The sequence below is a fragment of the Apium graveolens genome, chromosome 4, assembly GCF_009905375.1.
Source record: "Apium graveolens cultivar Ventura chromosome 4, ASM990537v1, whole genome shotgun sequence".
Lineage (NCBI taxonomy): Eukaryota > Viridiplantae > Streptophyta > Magnoliopsida > Apiales > Apiaceae > Apium > Apium graveolens.
The window spans coordinates 144,206,006-144,220,702 of NC_133650.1; the positions used below are offsets into that span (position 1 = coordinate 144,206,006).

General features: G+C 33.4%; 1 protein-coding gene across 1 annotated transcript; it reads right to left on the reverse strand.

Annotated features, from left to right (window-relative positions):
• Window positions 1-719: 719 nt before the first annotated feature.
• Window positions 720-11,339, reverse strand: LOC141719046 (uncharacterized). Its single transcript, XM_074521431.1, has 17 exons — window positions 11,174-11,339; window positions 6,318-6,506; window positions 6,119-6,220; window positions 5,960-6,037; window positions 5,749-5,865; window positions 5,548-5,655; window positions 5,319-5,435; window positions 5,170-5,229; window positions 4,937-5,079; window positions 4,602-4,689; window positions 4,137-4,484; window positions 3,851-4,003; window positions 3,207-3,459; window positions 2,565-3,049; window positions 2,141-2,464; window positions 1,429-1,601; window positions 720-1,343 (listed from the first exon to the last, which is right to left on the reverse strand). Exons 1-17 carry the CDS (start codon window positions 11,337-11,339, stop codon window positions 720-722), a joined length of 3,528 nt encoding a protein of 1,175 aa, XP_074377532.1.
• Window positions 11,340-14,697: the final 3,358 nt, after the last annotated feature.

Genomic DNA, 14,697 nt, shown 5'->3' on the forward strand with positions numbered 1-14,697 from the left:
CTTGGCCTCTAAATAGCTTGATTTACTCTAAAAAATATAGTTTATATGAGTATCAGTCTAGATACATAACGTCGTGTAATTTGAATTCATTACAACTTTTTTTATAAAAATTGTAGGTGTTTTTTTATTAAAATAAATTTTTAAATTTTCTGTCTTTAGCTAACTCATTGTAAAAATAGAATTATGTGAAATACAATTTTATTTGTGTTAATATAAGAAATATATGAAATATAAATAGACTTCAGAGCTGGATATATAAATATAATTTTTATTGTGGTAAGAGGATATACACATGTAAATGATTATGATCAATAAAAATAGGATAAGATAACTGAAAAGCATAATTTCTATATCAATCTACATTACATGGAATCAAAATACCAATTATGCTATATTGATACAGGAAGATTATAAAACACTTCATCAAATACTATATTAGCAGTGAAATTACATGTCTTCCTGTTATCGCCTTCTATTAAAATATGCAACCCATCTGGAGAAGTGACTCTTGAAACGGCAACATACAGCTGTCCGTGAGAAAATGCAGGTCTTGGCAAGAAAAGCCCAAAGGTCTGAAGTGATTGACCTTGGCTTTTGTTTATTGTCATTGTGAAACAGATTTGCAGAGGGAAATGAATTCTCTTGAAAGAAAAAGGAAAGTGTGTATCAGTCGGTTCCATCTCGATCCTTGGTATTAGAACCTTTGTGCCTGCATGGGTTCATGTTAATAGTTGGTACTCTACATTGTTCTTCAGATATTTTGTCAAAACCATTCGTGTACCATTACACAAACCCATTATTTGGTTAAGATTCCTCATCAACATGACTACATCTTCTATCTTTAATTTCAAATCATGCTTCAGAATGGAAGGCATATTAATTGAATTGAGATACTCAATTGGGAAAGAAGATTCATAGTCATTATCATCGTATCCTGTCTCAGTATCAATAGAATCTTGGCTAAGATAAGAATGTGTGATACCTGGAATTAGATTTAAAACATGAGAATTTACTTCATCAACAATTGCATTTGTCGGCGTGAGGATGGCTCCTTCCTTGAGATATGATTCAGTAGTGTAGTTTTTCGTAAAATCTGGATAGGTGACATCAACAATATCTTTCACTGCGTTGGTTTTCTTCTCCACCAAATATTTCCTTGGAATGATGATTTCTGGATCCTTATAAATATTATCTGGATGTATATTCTCCACCTTGCCGTCGCCGACATCAAGAACCCATTTTGCAAATTCTGCAATTTTCTGGTTCTCTTCAGCATTCATACCGCATCCTAGACGCATATTCTGGTGGAGCATAAAAACTTTGCAATGGTTCCAGAGGCTTGACTGGTTAACAGAAGATTTCACAATATCTGTTCTAGAAGCCTTTGGAATAACAGGCAAAATTTGCCGAAAATCGCCTCCAAAATACCGTTATTCCGCCAAATAGAATATTCTTATCTCTAGGATGAGCCGATGCCATTATATCTCTAAAGCAGCGATCAACATATTCAAAACCATGGCGATGCTGCATTGGAGCTTCATCCCATATGACTAAACTGGTATTCTTTATTAATTCAGCAATGTCAGATCCGTGCTTAATACCTGCCACAGAGTATCGATCCAATTTTAGCGGGATGTGAAATCGAGAGTAAGATGTTCTACCACTCGAAAGAAGTGTTGCAGTTATGCTGGATGATGCTACTAGAAGTACTATTTTGCCTTCGCTGCGCAAACGACAACATAATATTTTCCATAGAAATGTCTTTCCACATCCGCCACTGCCATATACAAAAAAGAGACCTCCTTCTCCTTTATTTACAGCTTTTAATACTGAATTGTACACCTATAGTTGCTCACTATTTAAATTCTGGAAGTTTTTGGAATGCTATTCAAATTGTTGATTCTTGTCATATCCGGTCTCCTCCTCAATTAGCCGGTATGTCGTACTATGCATGTAGATATCTTCAGGATATGGCATATTTGGAAAATCTTTTAGAGACTTGCCAACACCATTTAACAACTTTTCTACCTCTGTCATGTTATCATCAAATAATCCAGTTAAGATGCTTATGTTTCAGTCAATTATTTTGAAAACAAATGTGGAGATAAACGATATATGAATAATTATATTTAAAATTTACCTACAAGTGTATAGTTCTCCAAATCAGCGTCGGAAAGTTTGAGCTCCACATTACCGGAATTTTTCCATTTGTTGTACAAAATGTCATCAGACATAAATTTCAAGTTATCGGTCCATAATTTAAGCTGATCTGCTACTGGACAGTTAGTCAATATATGAACAAACATTGAACGAAGCTGAAAAGGCATGCCAGATTCCGTATTTTCTCGAAGTGTAGAGTGCCATTGATTGTCATCCTTAAGGAGACCAAGTACCTCGCATGCTTCTTTATATGTGTTATATGTTCGACCATTAATAGTTCTCAAATCACGAAAAGAAGTTGAACCTTTATTGCGCAAAAGTAAAACCTTCTGGGAACTCTTAGTAAGTGTAATCCCGAGCACCGGGAATAGTTTTGTTGGCCACAAACCATGCTTCTAACTTACTTTTCCTGTTTGATGCCTTAGTTGCTACTTCGTCCAAAGTGTCATTAACATTGAAGGTAACATTTTTGCCTCCTTCTACATGGACAGGAAAACGCTCAATGGAAGGATACCGATAATGAATATCATATCCTAATAATGTCCAGGCTACTTCGGATGCACAAACGTAACGATCATCCGGAAAATGTCTCACCTCATCAATAGTTTTACCCTTTTCTGAATTTAAAGGCAATCTTTTTTTCCTCCGTATCATCATTATTATTGTGTCATGTCCCTTCAAACAATACTTGAATAGATATTTCGAAGAGAGAGAATTGTTGCAGATTTCCAAGTTCATATGACACTGAAAGCGTAGTAACAGATCACGATTATAAGGTACAATAAATTGATTGTCCAGTTGTTGCTTGTTCTTCTCAACAGTCCTGTCCATCCTTCTCCAGCGATAAACAGGAAATCCAAAATCATCAAAGAATGTGTGACCATTATACCTATGTGTAAAATTGGTTTAAACATAAAAATAATTAGGTCTCCTTTTATATTTACCATAATGATTATATTTTTTTCCAAAAAACCTAGAATAATTCATTGCAAATATATAAAAGTATGTCCTGATGGTCATGTATCATGTAATTTATTTGAATATACCTCTTTGGGAATTGACGACCGCATTTTCCATCCGACATACACGGAGAATACGAAAAATCCTTTCCACATGACCCATGTATCATGTAATTTTTAACAGCATTGTACCCGGCCGGGTCAGTTTCCTTATGTGGGATTTCAGCACACACCAAATCATCAATCTGCTCTATCATATTGGGACGATCATCAGGATGTAGCCAAATTAACATATGAGCGTGAGGTAATCCTCTTTTATGGAACTCAATCACGTACATAACTGTTACAAAAAAATCATAATTTAGTAGAGAATATAGTGTAAAATCAACTATTATAGGTTGTTTTGTAAAAGCGTTAAAATACTCATGTCCGGTGCATTTTCCAAAGTAATTTTAATTTTTTATTAAATCAACCAATTGATCTAGTTTTATTTTAAAACACGGGCAACCACATCCGGAGCATCTGTAAGGTTAACGTCGGCATATGTTGGAGCATATTCTGAATTTCTGGCCATTTAGTGTTGCAGGTAATTGTCAAGAAGAATGATGGATGACCAATACTACGACATATAGAAAGAGAGTCTTTAAAATATTGGGACATATATCTCCGAGAACTTGTGAATGTAGCAGGTAAAATTACATTCTTTTATTGGCATGTTGTATCAGAATCACCTTTTCTCAAGGAGTCGCGTATTGAATTGTATAGATCAGATCGAATAGTTTTTTGATTCCGTTTAATCCATTCCAGGCGGTACTGTTCAAATGCGGTGAATGCATCAACAATATATTGTTGCCATAAACGACCACTCAAGTGAGGAGTTAATCCTACAGAATAAATTTTAAAATAACATTAATACCAATCTACAATCTGTATATAGCTAGCATCAATTTACATTCCTATATGATCGGAAAATAAAATTGACAATTTTTTTTAACATTTTTAACAGTAATGTAGTACCTTCAGTTAGTCTGATCATGAATTTGTAGGCATAATATTCCCGCATTGAAACATAACATCTCTGTTTTGATTCCTCTCCATCATCATCACCTTCAATAATTTTAGGAGGTGGACCACCATTTTTTCCCATTAATGGAATTTTCAAGTGGAATCCTTCATCACCATGAGGGAAAAGTAAAGGATACTGTAAAGGCATGGAATGGGCATTGGTCTCGAAAATCCTCTGAAGCTGTTTAGTTTTTGTCTGAACAACAATATCCCGGGTTCCGCATGAGTCTTCTAGGTCACCAACAATCAGAGCACCAACCTCGTTAGAAGGTCCAACATTATTAGATCTACCATCCGCTCCTTTACATGAAATTAATTCCAACTCAACTTCCTCAGGTTAATTGTTTTTGAACCGGTCACTAGCCATACGAAAGCTATTAACCAATCGATTATTCTCATCAAGGATCAGAAGAAGACCTTTTACAATGTCTGAATCTGTAGAATCGCTACCAGGAATCGCTCGCTTTCTATTTTCTATTTCATTCTCAGTATCATATACGTATAACTGACAAAACTTTGGAGATTCACCAGTAGTCGGGCATATGCTTCCAATCAAATGATAATTTTGACCACAGCTTGAAAATATAAGGAGCTCCTCCTCTGTTTATACTATTGTCAATTTTACCTCCAATTGATGTAAAAGCAAACAGTGAGTTGTATATCCGGATCTTTATTTTATAATGCTGAGTTTTCTTTCCACCAGATAACAATTTAGCTAAAAACGGAGTAGGTTTCTCCGATGGTAACTAGACCTGCCCATTCCGACAATAAACAGAAAAAGTTGGTGACACATGCTTGTTTGATTTTTTATTCCGTCCATTATTCCACATAATGGCTTTACAGTATGGACAAAGTTTATCGAGCATTCCAAGATCCATATATCCTTGCCATAGGTCTATCAAAGATTATTAAAAAACACAATATATAAGAATCAATATCAATATATTACAGTCAATGCAGGCCTGAAATCAGTTTACCATCAGACCGTTAGTGTGAAGATCAAATTCTTCCTCAGACATATATCCACCGAATTCCATTGGAATTTCTGTTTTTTTATTAATGATAATGATCAGATATATAAAATTTAATTAAATTGATAACGATATCAATGCATCACATTTGTTAGCTGTTTACCTTCAGAATGATCCTCCACCTCCACATTATCAAAATACTCAATATCATTGCGATCTTTTAGGTTCTGTGTAATTTTGAAAGGTCTTTTTGATCTTGACATAGACGGGCATGTGTTATCTGCATTCCATTTAATTTGACACAATAAAATTACGCGTTCATGAGATGATATACCTGGATTTGCATTCCATGAAATATTTAATAAATATTACGCGTTCATGAGATGATATACCTGGTTTTGTAGAAGCTGTAATTGTAGATGCCGGAAGTTGGAAATTAATCTTATCCTGTCCCAGCTGTGGTGTGCATTTCAGAACTGGTTTAGTTATATTTGCAGACTCTGGTATATATACAATTATTTACGAAAACAACAATATTCGGAAGTCACAATATCACAATACGAAAAAAAATTAAGGTATTGACTGAATTTTACCTGGATTGTTAGAACGAGTTATTGCAGCAGTTGGAAGTTCAAAAATAATCTTACGTTGTCTCATATGTGTCGTGGATTTTGGAGTTGGAACTTGTTCATTCCTAAATTCTGGTATATCTGCAAATTAAAATGGTTAATTCAAATATGATTAAATTCCGGCAAATCTAGCCACGTTAAAACTAAAAAAAATTCACAGGATACATTGTTAAACCTTGCAAGTTCACGTTCTGTAACCTCCTTGATGAAGGAGTGACTTCACTTACAAATTGACCGACACATAATGATTTACCTGCATGTTCAGGATGCTTTCAAATAATATCACAATTGAAATATATAGAAAATTAAATGAATAACTTTTGTAAACACTGACCATCTCCATATGAGGAATTAACTGATTTAAATGCAGCAAAATTTACAGTAGTATATGTGGTACCACTCAATGGTGACGGCGTAAATCTACCCCGACCTGTAACTGTTGTTCACCAAATTACCTGTTGTGTCACTATTTACTATAAAACAAACAATTCTTAAAATGTCAGTTTGCAACATCAATAAATGTAAATAAATACCAAGTTTTGATGTGGGTGGTGTTTGAAAATTATTAGATGAAGCACTGGAATATCTGCATCGCTCGCTGTCAATTAAGTTACCTAATAGATTTTCAGGTAAGCCTTCAAATGTACGTGTGACACGCTTTATGTTGGAACCATGTGAGAAATCATTAAGATTCATTGTTGACAGTGGAACTTGATTCTGTGCTGCAGGAAAAATTCAAAGAATATTATCATGTGTACAGGACATATTGAATGAAAATAAACAATTCAACAAAATGTTGCTTCAAATACATGTACACTGATTCACTATTGTTGAAACCTTGTTAGTATTGTTCATTATCGTTTTTTTAGTAGTATAGGCAGTTGCAAATTTATCAATAGGATTTATGGGTATTCGTTTTGTTCCTGCAACAATTTAAGAACTTTGCAGTCCTTTGGCAGCCATCAATGGTGAATGAAACCAAGAAGGTGAGAAGAGAGTCAATCTGCAAAAATCATGTGCTTGAATTCTGTATCAGTTTTGAAAATTTAAAAATTTGTTATAATCTGTTAGGTATAGATTTAATTTTTACCCATGAATTTGATTATTACCCATGGAAAATCCATAACCCGATTTGTTAACCTATTTTAGATGCTTCATTTACATCCATTCCCTTATTTTTAAAAAAGTTAAGTAGAAGTTTTTAAATTTTTTGGGTATAAAGGTAATTTTATGAAATTCTTCGCTAGCAGGAATTAAGAATAGTAGATAGTTAAAAAAATTATTTTACTTCTCAAATCTTTAATAAATTGAATCAAGTTTTTTAACTCTCAAATCTTTTGTGAAAGTCCCTGGTTCAATTTTTGACCCATAAATCAGAAAGAAAAAGTGTTAAAATTTTAAATTTGGTTTATATCTTGAATTTTCATAATAACTCGCTTCTTTGATGGATATCATAATATAGGCCGGTGAGACTCCAACCAACATTCTTACGATTAATATGGACGCTCAAGATAATATATTGCTAAAGACGAGCAAATCTGGTAAAACACCTTTCTCTTTAGATTTTTGATAAATCAGGTTCTTGACACCTTTTCGGTTTAAATTTTACATGCTTTAACAATTGAAATTATAGATTTGAATTTTTAGCGTGTTTTAACTTGCAAATTATGTGAATCAAGATAAATCGTATTTAAGCGACCGGTCTGCATAATCATAAATTCTTCTCTCTTTCGAACATATGATTAAGAGGATAGTTATACTCTTTTTAACTAAGAAGATAGGTAAGCCAACCCTTACCTTACAACCATTTTTTTTTATTTCACCTACTTTAACAATTGAAACAAAAAATAGTATTTTATCATGTTTAATTTATACTCCTTTTATAACAAAATAAGAACCGAGCCCTACTTTTTAATACGCCAAGTTACAAAGCATCATCATAATTAAATTAGTGACGCTGATTCTGAATAAATAAATAAGAGAGGCTAATAAAAAGAGTGACGGTCCAGGGATGTAAAGTGAACGTGGACTAAAAAAATATAAAAATTTAATTTGATTAGTTCATATTTTAAAAAAGACTGAGGTAATTGTTTAATTATTTTTTAATGAATTTAATAATTCAGCTGAAAGGTTTAATTTTTTTGGATTGAAATTTAGTATGAATTTATTATGAATAATTTTAAAATTGAATATTTACTTTTTTCCAAAATTCCTCTACTTTAAATACTAAAATCAAAACTTCATTTTAAGGTCCCATTTTTAAAAGACAAAGGCAAATTGTTTTTTTAATTAGATTGGGTAAAAAAATTGAAATATTAAAACTTATATTTTTAGGTCCTAATTTTTAGGCAAAATATAGAAAACTTTTTTAAAATTGAATAGGAGATTTTTAAAACCGAAATTCATTTTTCGGACATATTTATATATCCATATACTTTATTAGATTTCTTCAATTTTAAATATTGAAATCCAAAATTTTTCATGGTTCAAATTTTAGAGAAAATAATGTTTAATATATTTTTTAAACATATAACATATTCAAAATGTGAATATTTCCATAATGAATCAAAATCTCTAACCATCATGTTTTCATATTTTTGTCTCATTAAATTTGTTGTGTTTGGTTGTTGGGAAATTTCTCTTTATTAATTAATCAAATCAAGACTTAAGTTCCCGCAATCATAAAAAATAATTTAACGCACCATAAATTTCTGATACAAAATTTTCAATATGAGTTAGCGGGATTTATTGTTAATTTATTAAAAAATCTATATGTTCGGGGATGAACATATACAACGATCTTATAGTAATATTTTGAAAAGCGTTGATATTTTCAATGATTTAATTAAAAAAAATTCCTTTCAAACATATTAAGCTCTACTAATTTTATGGAAATTATTATTTTAAAAAATTTTATGTAAGTTACTGTCACACGTATCCACAATGAGTAAGAGTACAATATGCATTGTCGGTCTTAAGCATGACGTTGCGAGTAAAATTCAAATTCACACTCTTTTCGATATATAAAATTAAATTAGATTCAAATCCTAAATAAAATCTTAAATTTCAGATTTTTAAAATTCAATCACACTGTATGGGTCGGACACCAATTAAACCCGTATTATTTTGTTATCCTTAATATGAATTGAGTACCCGTCAAATCGAATTATTTTATCTTCTTCAATATAGCTTCATATAAAAAGCAAAATAAATGATTTTTTTTTATTTTGATACTTAAAATTTTATTATTGCGTACACTAACTGGTTTGATGTATATATATTTTCCGTCAAAAAATATTTTATTTATTACAACGAATGTCGGCCCAAGAAAAACATGATAAATTATTAAAAAAAATATTTTATCGTCTACATATATTTAATATGTATAATCTATATGGTTTTCATTTATTCATATAATGATACTGATATTTATTTCTCACGTTGTATTCTTTCATGATCTACATTTCAGAGTTTAATAAGACAAATTATAAAACCACCGCGAAAAGCGGCTTTGTCAATAATTAATTTTTTCTAATTTATAATAATTTTTTATTAGTATTATATATGACAAGATGGCGGATCAAACTAAATTTTATCTGAATTATAAATATATTTTTATTGGTATAGTGTTTGACGGGAAGACGGTTCAAACTAAATCTTATCTAAATTTTAATAATTTTTCAGTAGAATCGTGTTTGACATGAGGGCGAGAGAGCGGCTCAAACTAATTTTTATTTAAATCACAATAAATTTTTATTAGTACTGTGTTTAACGTGAGAGTAGCTCAAAATAATATTTACCTAAATTATAATATTATTTCATATGAGAATTTATCTAATTAATCTTTTCTTGTTACAACAGACGTCGGCCTAACAAAATATCATAATTAGTACGATTATTATCGACTTAAGAAGACATGGTATAAATCGGTATAATTAAGAAAAATGTACGCCGTTTTATTTTATTATGTATATTATAACATGTGTCTGTCCAACAAAGCGTGACACAAAATTGGCAATAATTATGAATAATTATTTTATTTTAATATAGTTCATGTTTTTTAAAATAATCTTCATATGATTTTTTTTAAAAAAAATTTGGGTAGCTGCGTAGCACGCCTTTGTCGATTAATATTTATATAAAGGAGAAGACGAGTGATATGGATAGAAAATATATCTTAAAGACACATTAAATGCCACATTAATTACTTGTGAAATCTTGTCCAAAGCCCAATACAGACCAGGCTGGTCTAGGCTTGTAACAGACTAGAGACGTCCCAAGCGGTCAAGGTCCACTAACAGAGGTCGTCAAGGTCCACGAACATGAGTTGTTCACGAACTAGGCCCAATACGGCCAGAAGAGCAGAGATATATGTCCAACACGGACACAAATTCTTATAAGTAAGGATCTAGAATTCCTTCCCCTGACAAGAGTCCTAATTACCATCTAAGTAGGAGATTTGTCAACCAAGTCTCCCAACACATGTCTAACCCTAGACTTATCTCTGTATAAAGGGCACTACCCCTCAACCTAGAAATACATTTTTGGCTTGATTCTCTATAATATAGAGATACGTAAGCATCTTGCGAGGACAGACAGTCCCCACTGCGAGAATAGCCATTAAAACTCGAAGCTCACAAACCCTAACATTAATTAATAAGTCACCCTAGTTTTATTCCACAAAAATTGGCGCCGTCTATGGGAAAAACAATAACCATGGTGAACACACGGAGCAGAAATAATAGAGGAGCTGATGATCCTTTCCCATCACAGACGATCTCCTCAATAGTGGAGATACCTCCACACTCAACATATGCCTCTACACAAGAAAGAACCCCTGTAGGGGCATCTGAGGCTCAGCCTCAAAGGACGAACCCCCCAATCCAAGATCAGCCACAAAGGATGAATCCCTCGGATCCTCAAGGGACGAATCCCCAATTTCATCAACTAAATGCAGCTATACCTACCGAATACGACAACTAAATGCAACTATAAACCCTCGACCCATTAGGTATGAATATTCAACGTTTATATCCCGGACCACCAACCCACCTTACGGGATGCCTTTGTACCCCTAGGTGGATGGAGGAAGTGGACATTCTAATCAGAGCGAAGGATAAGGGCGGACGCTCCATTACATCCGTGGCTTAGCTCCATCCCTGAGAACCGAGAATTCTCCGTACCCTACTCTGCTAGGGACTCCGATCATCGGATAATGAAGTCGCTACAAGGAGGAGGTGTGCTGGAAAGGAGCCAATGCCTAGTTGCTACCAACAGCCTAGGAGCACTCAAGGGATGATTTCCTAAGATTTTCAAGACAAGATCAGGGCTCATGAAGATGATATCCAAAGGTTGAAGCATGAACTGGAGGTGTACTTGACCCCAAGACCTCCATCTGCAGTGAGGCAAATGGATTTTCCTCCTATCATAGACCTAGGAGGTCCAACACCGAGAAGGGATGTTGCCCCAAGGGCTGATCCAAGCGATCTGATGCCCCTAAGAGATCCTGATGATCCAAACCCATCATTCATTGAAAAGATAATGAATGCCCACATCTCGAGGAAGTTCAAGATGCCCACCATCAAATCATATGATGGTAGTGGCAACCCAGCTAACTATATCAGAACGTTCTCTAACGCCCTCTTGCTATAGCCAGTGAATGACGCTATCACGTGTCGGGCCTTCCTCAAACCCTGTCGGGTATTGCTCAAAGGTGGTACAGTAATCTACCCCCAAACTCGATTGGATCCTTCAAGATTTTAAGTCAAGATTTCATCAAGCAATTTATTAGTGGCAGAATGCACAAGAAGAGTTCGGATTCCCTAATGGGCATAGTTTAAGGAGAAAATGAGCTCCTTAGAGACTACCTAAACTGATTCATTAAGTAGGCCCTGAAAGTCCCAGATCTTGATGACAAGGTAGCTATAATAGCCCTACAACAAGGGACTATAGATGAGTTCTTTAATAGTCCCTGGCCAAGCACCCTCTTGAAATCATGTTTCAGCTCCAGGATAGGGTCAAAAAGTATATCAAGGTGGAAGAGAGTATGAAAAAGACGACGGTGAGTAATGAGCCCGTAGGCAACAAGAAGCGGAAGATGGATTATGAGTATGATGCCAAGAACATGTATCCTCAAACTGGAAAAAGATCTGACTCCTCTTCTAATAAAAATTAGCCACCAAGGTTCACTAAATATGAAAGGTTGAACGCTCTGAAAAGCCAAATCCTTATACAAATTGAGAAGGACAAAATAATCAAATGGCCGAAGCCACTAAGGGGAGACCCCGAGAAAAGAGACAAGAGTCGGTACCGTAGGTACCATAAAGATGTAGGTCATGATGCTGATGATTGTAGGCAACTCAAGGATGAGATTGAGTATTTAATCCGAAGAGAAAAGTTCAGACGCTTCACCAATGATGAAGAGGCTGGAATCCAAAAAAGAGATAATGATCGAAGAGACGATGATCAAAGGGGTCACGATAGAGATCGCAACCCACAGCCCTGAGGGGCAGTAATCAACATGATCTCAGAAGGTCCTACAACAGCTGGGACTACAAAAAACTCTTGAAAAGTTTATGCGAGAGAAGTAACGAGTATAGTAGGAGAGTCGTCTAAGCGTTCCAAGTCGGTGATGAAGCTTAAGTTCGGTGACCCAGACCTTGAAGGTTTGAAATTTCCTCGGGACTATCCTTTAGTCATCACATCAATTATTAGAAATTGTCCAGTTATGAGGCTCCTAGCGGATAATGAAGCTTCCGTGGATATTCTTTTCCATGACACGTTCCTGAGGATGGGCTACAATTGTAATGCCCGGAAAATTTCAGGAATAATATTGTTAATATATTCTATTTCGTTAGAGAAGGGATCGTTATTTTTTAGCTGCTTGATATTACTATTAGGATCGACTAATAAATAATGTTACTTTCGATTCTATTTACCGAGTATCTACTTTGACTTTTTGCTAGCCTTACTGCTTGTCATTTAAGAAACTCGATTAAATGTTTAACTCGTATAGCTAATTTGTTATTTGACTCGTGCTATTTAACAAATCGAATTAGTTTGCTAATTGTCCTAATTTTAGCTTTTGTGTAGTGAAGTGTGTATAATTTTTTTTTTTAAATATTCCCTCAAGTGGTAATTTATTTCTTTAAAGAGTGGTAAAGTACTCGATTATTTCTTTCAAGAAAAGAATAAAGGAGGAATTATTTAGTATATCCATATAAGCAACTTTTGCCATTATTTTAATTTATCTTAATTTTATTTTATTTACCCTTTATTCGAATTATATAAAAAAAATAATAAATAATAATAATAATAAAACTCAAAAATTATAGAGTAATTCTTTCATAAAAAAAATATTTCTTAAATATTTTGGGACTGTAGAAAATTTTTCTTAAGAAAGAGTAGTTGATACTTCCTTAATTTTCCTATTTTATTAAAGGGTTAATTATCAAATAGGTCATTACTGCGTTCAAATGTATCAAGTGAGTCACTGATTACAAAACGAACTCAAATGAGTCACTCATTTATAAATTTGTATTGTATCGTTAGTCAAAATTCTTAAAAGTATTATATATTGTGTTTCGCGCATTTTTTATGAATGATATTACATCCAAATGAAAGGTTCGGAGTTCTACAATTTTAGATCATATTGTTAGATTTTTAAAATTTTATGAACTATTTATTTTTAAATTTTTGATTGTATTATTTGATTTAAATAAAAATAAATAATAGATAAAAATTTTAAATATCTAAAAATATTATTTAAAATACTAAAACTTAAAATCTTTCATTTGGATGTAATATCATTCATAAAAAATGTGTGAAACTCTATATATAATACTTTTAAGAATTTTGACTAACGATAGAGTGATATTTTTGATACAAATTTTCAAATGAGTGACTCATTTGAGTCCGTTTTATAATCAGTGACTCACTTGATACATTTGAACGCAGTAAGTGATCTACTTGATAATTAACCCGCTATAATAATAATTAGATAGAGTAAGGATTAGGCAAAAAGAGGAGAAATTGTGGGAAGCTTTAGCTTTGGATTTGGTGGCATAAGATACTTTACAAGATTGTAATCATCTATTCTCTTAAAGGTAATGATACTTTTCTTGATCTTATTTTTATTTTGTTTTGTTTTTGATTAATTAATTTGTGGTATTGATTTTGTAATTTAATTACTTGATTGTTAAGTTGTGATAGTACTTGTAATCAATGTTATGCTTTGTCTTTGCTACTAAAAGAAAGAGGAACTCATAAGTATGTGAATATCTTATTTATTTTGGGTTTTAACAAATTAATTGATTTTGGTATTTCTAATTATAATTAGGGGTAATTAAATTTTGGAGTAGAACTAGTATTGGGCTTGGGAGTTTGGCCCAACAATTGAAACCCAACCCAAAACCCATGAGTATATGTATCTATATATTGTATAATTAGAAAAAAATAGAAGTGAAATTGATTTGTTGATTTTGATTGAATTGAAAAAGTTGGAGTTGGAGTATGGTTGATAATTGAATTGTATGGGGTTGTGTTTGTGTTTGTGGAGGAGGGGGCGGAACCACCACCGTGATGGTGGTGGTGGTGGTGGTGATCGGCAAAAGCCGAGAGGAAAAAAGGAGATGAGGGAGATATAGGAGATATAGGAGAGAAAGAGAGAAGAGAAAGAGGAGAGAAAGTAGAGAGAGAGAGAGAGGCCGAGAGAGAGAAGCCGAGAGAGAGGAAAACCAGGAGGGAGAGGTAAGAGAAAGAGTGTTGGCGGAGTTGACCGGAAAGTGGGTTCGAAATAGAAATTGAAAAATCTAACTTGGGAAAAAGATAGATCGGGCAATGTGTAATAAGAATCGATAATCGGAATCATTTTTGAAGGTGGCCGGAATTTGGCCGGACCACCGCCGGTCGGTG

Coding starts and splice junctions, on each gene's coding strand:
- LOC141719046 (XM_074521431.1), bottom strand. CDS start 11,339: ATGTGGGCATTCATTATCTTTTCAATGAATGATGGGTTTGGATCATCA. Junction 5,656..5,748: donor AACTCGTTCTAACAATCCAG/GTAAAATTCAGT, acceptor TATATATACCAG/AGTCTGCAAATATAACTAAA. Junction 4,485..4,601: donor AGATTCAGACATTGTAAAAG/GTCTTCTTCTGA, acceptor TTTCATGTAAAG/GAGCGGATGGTAGATCTAAT.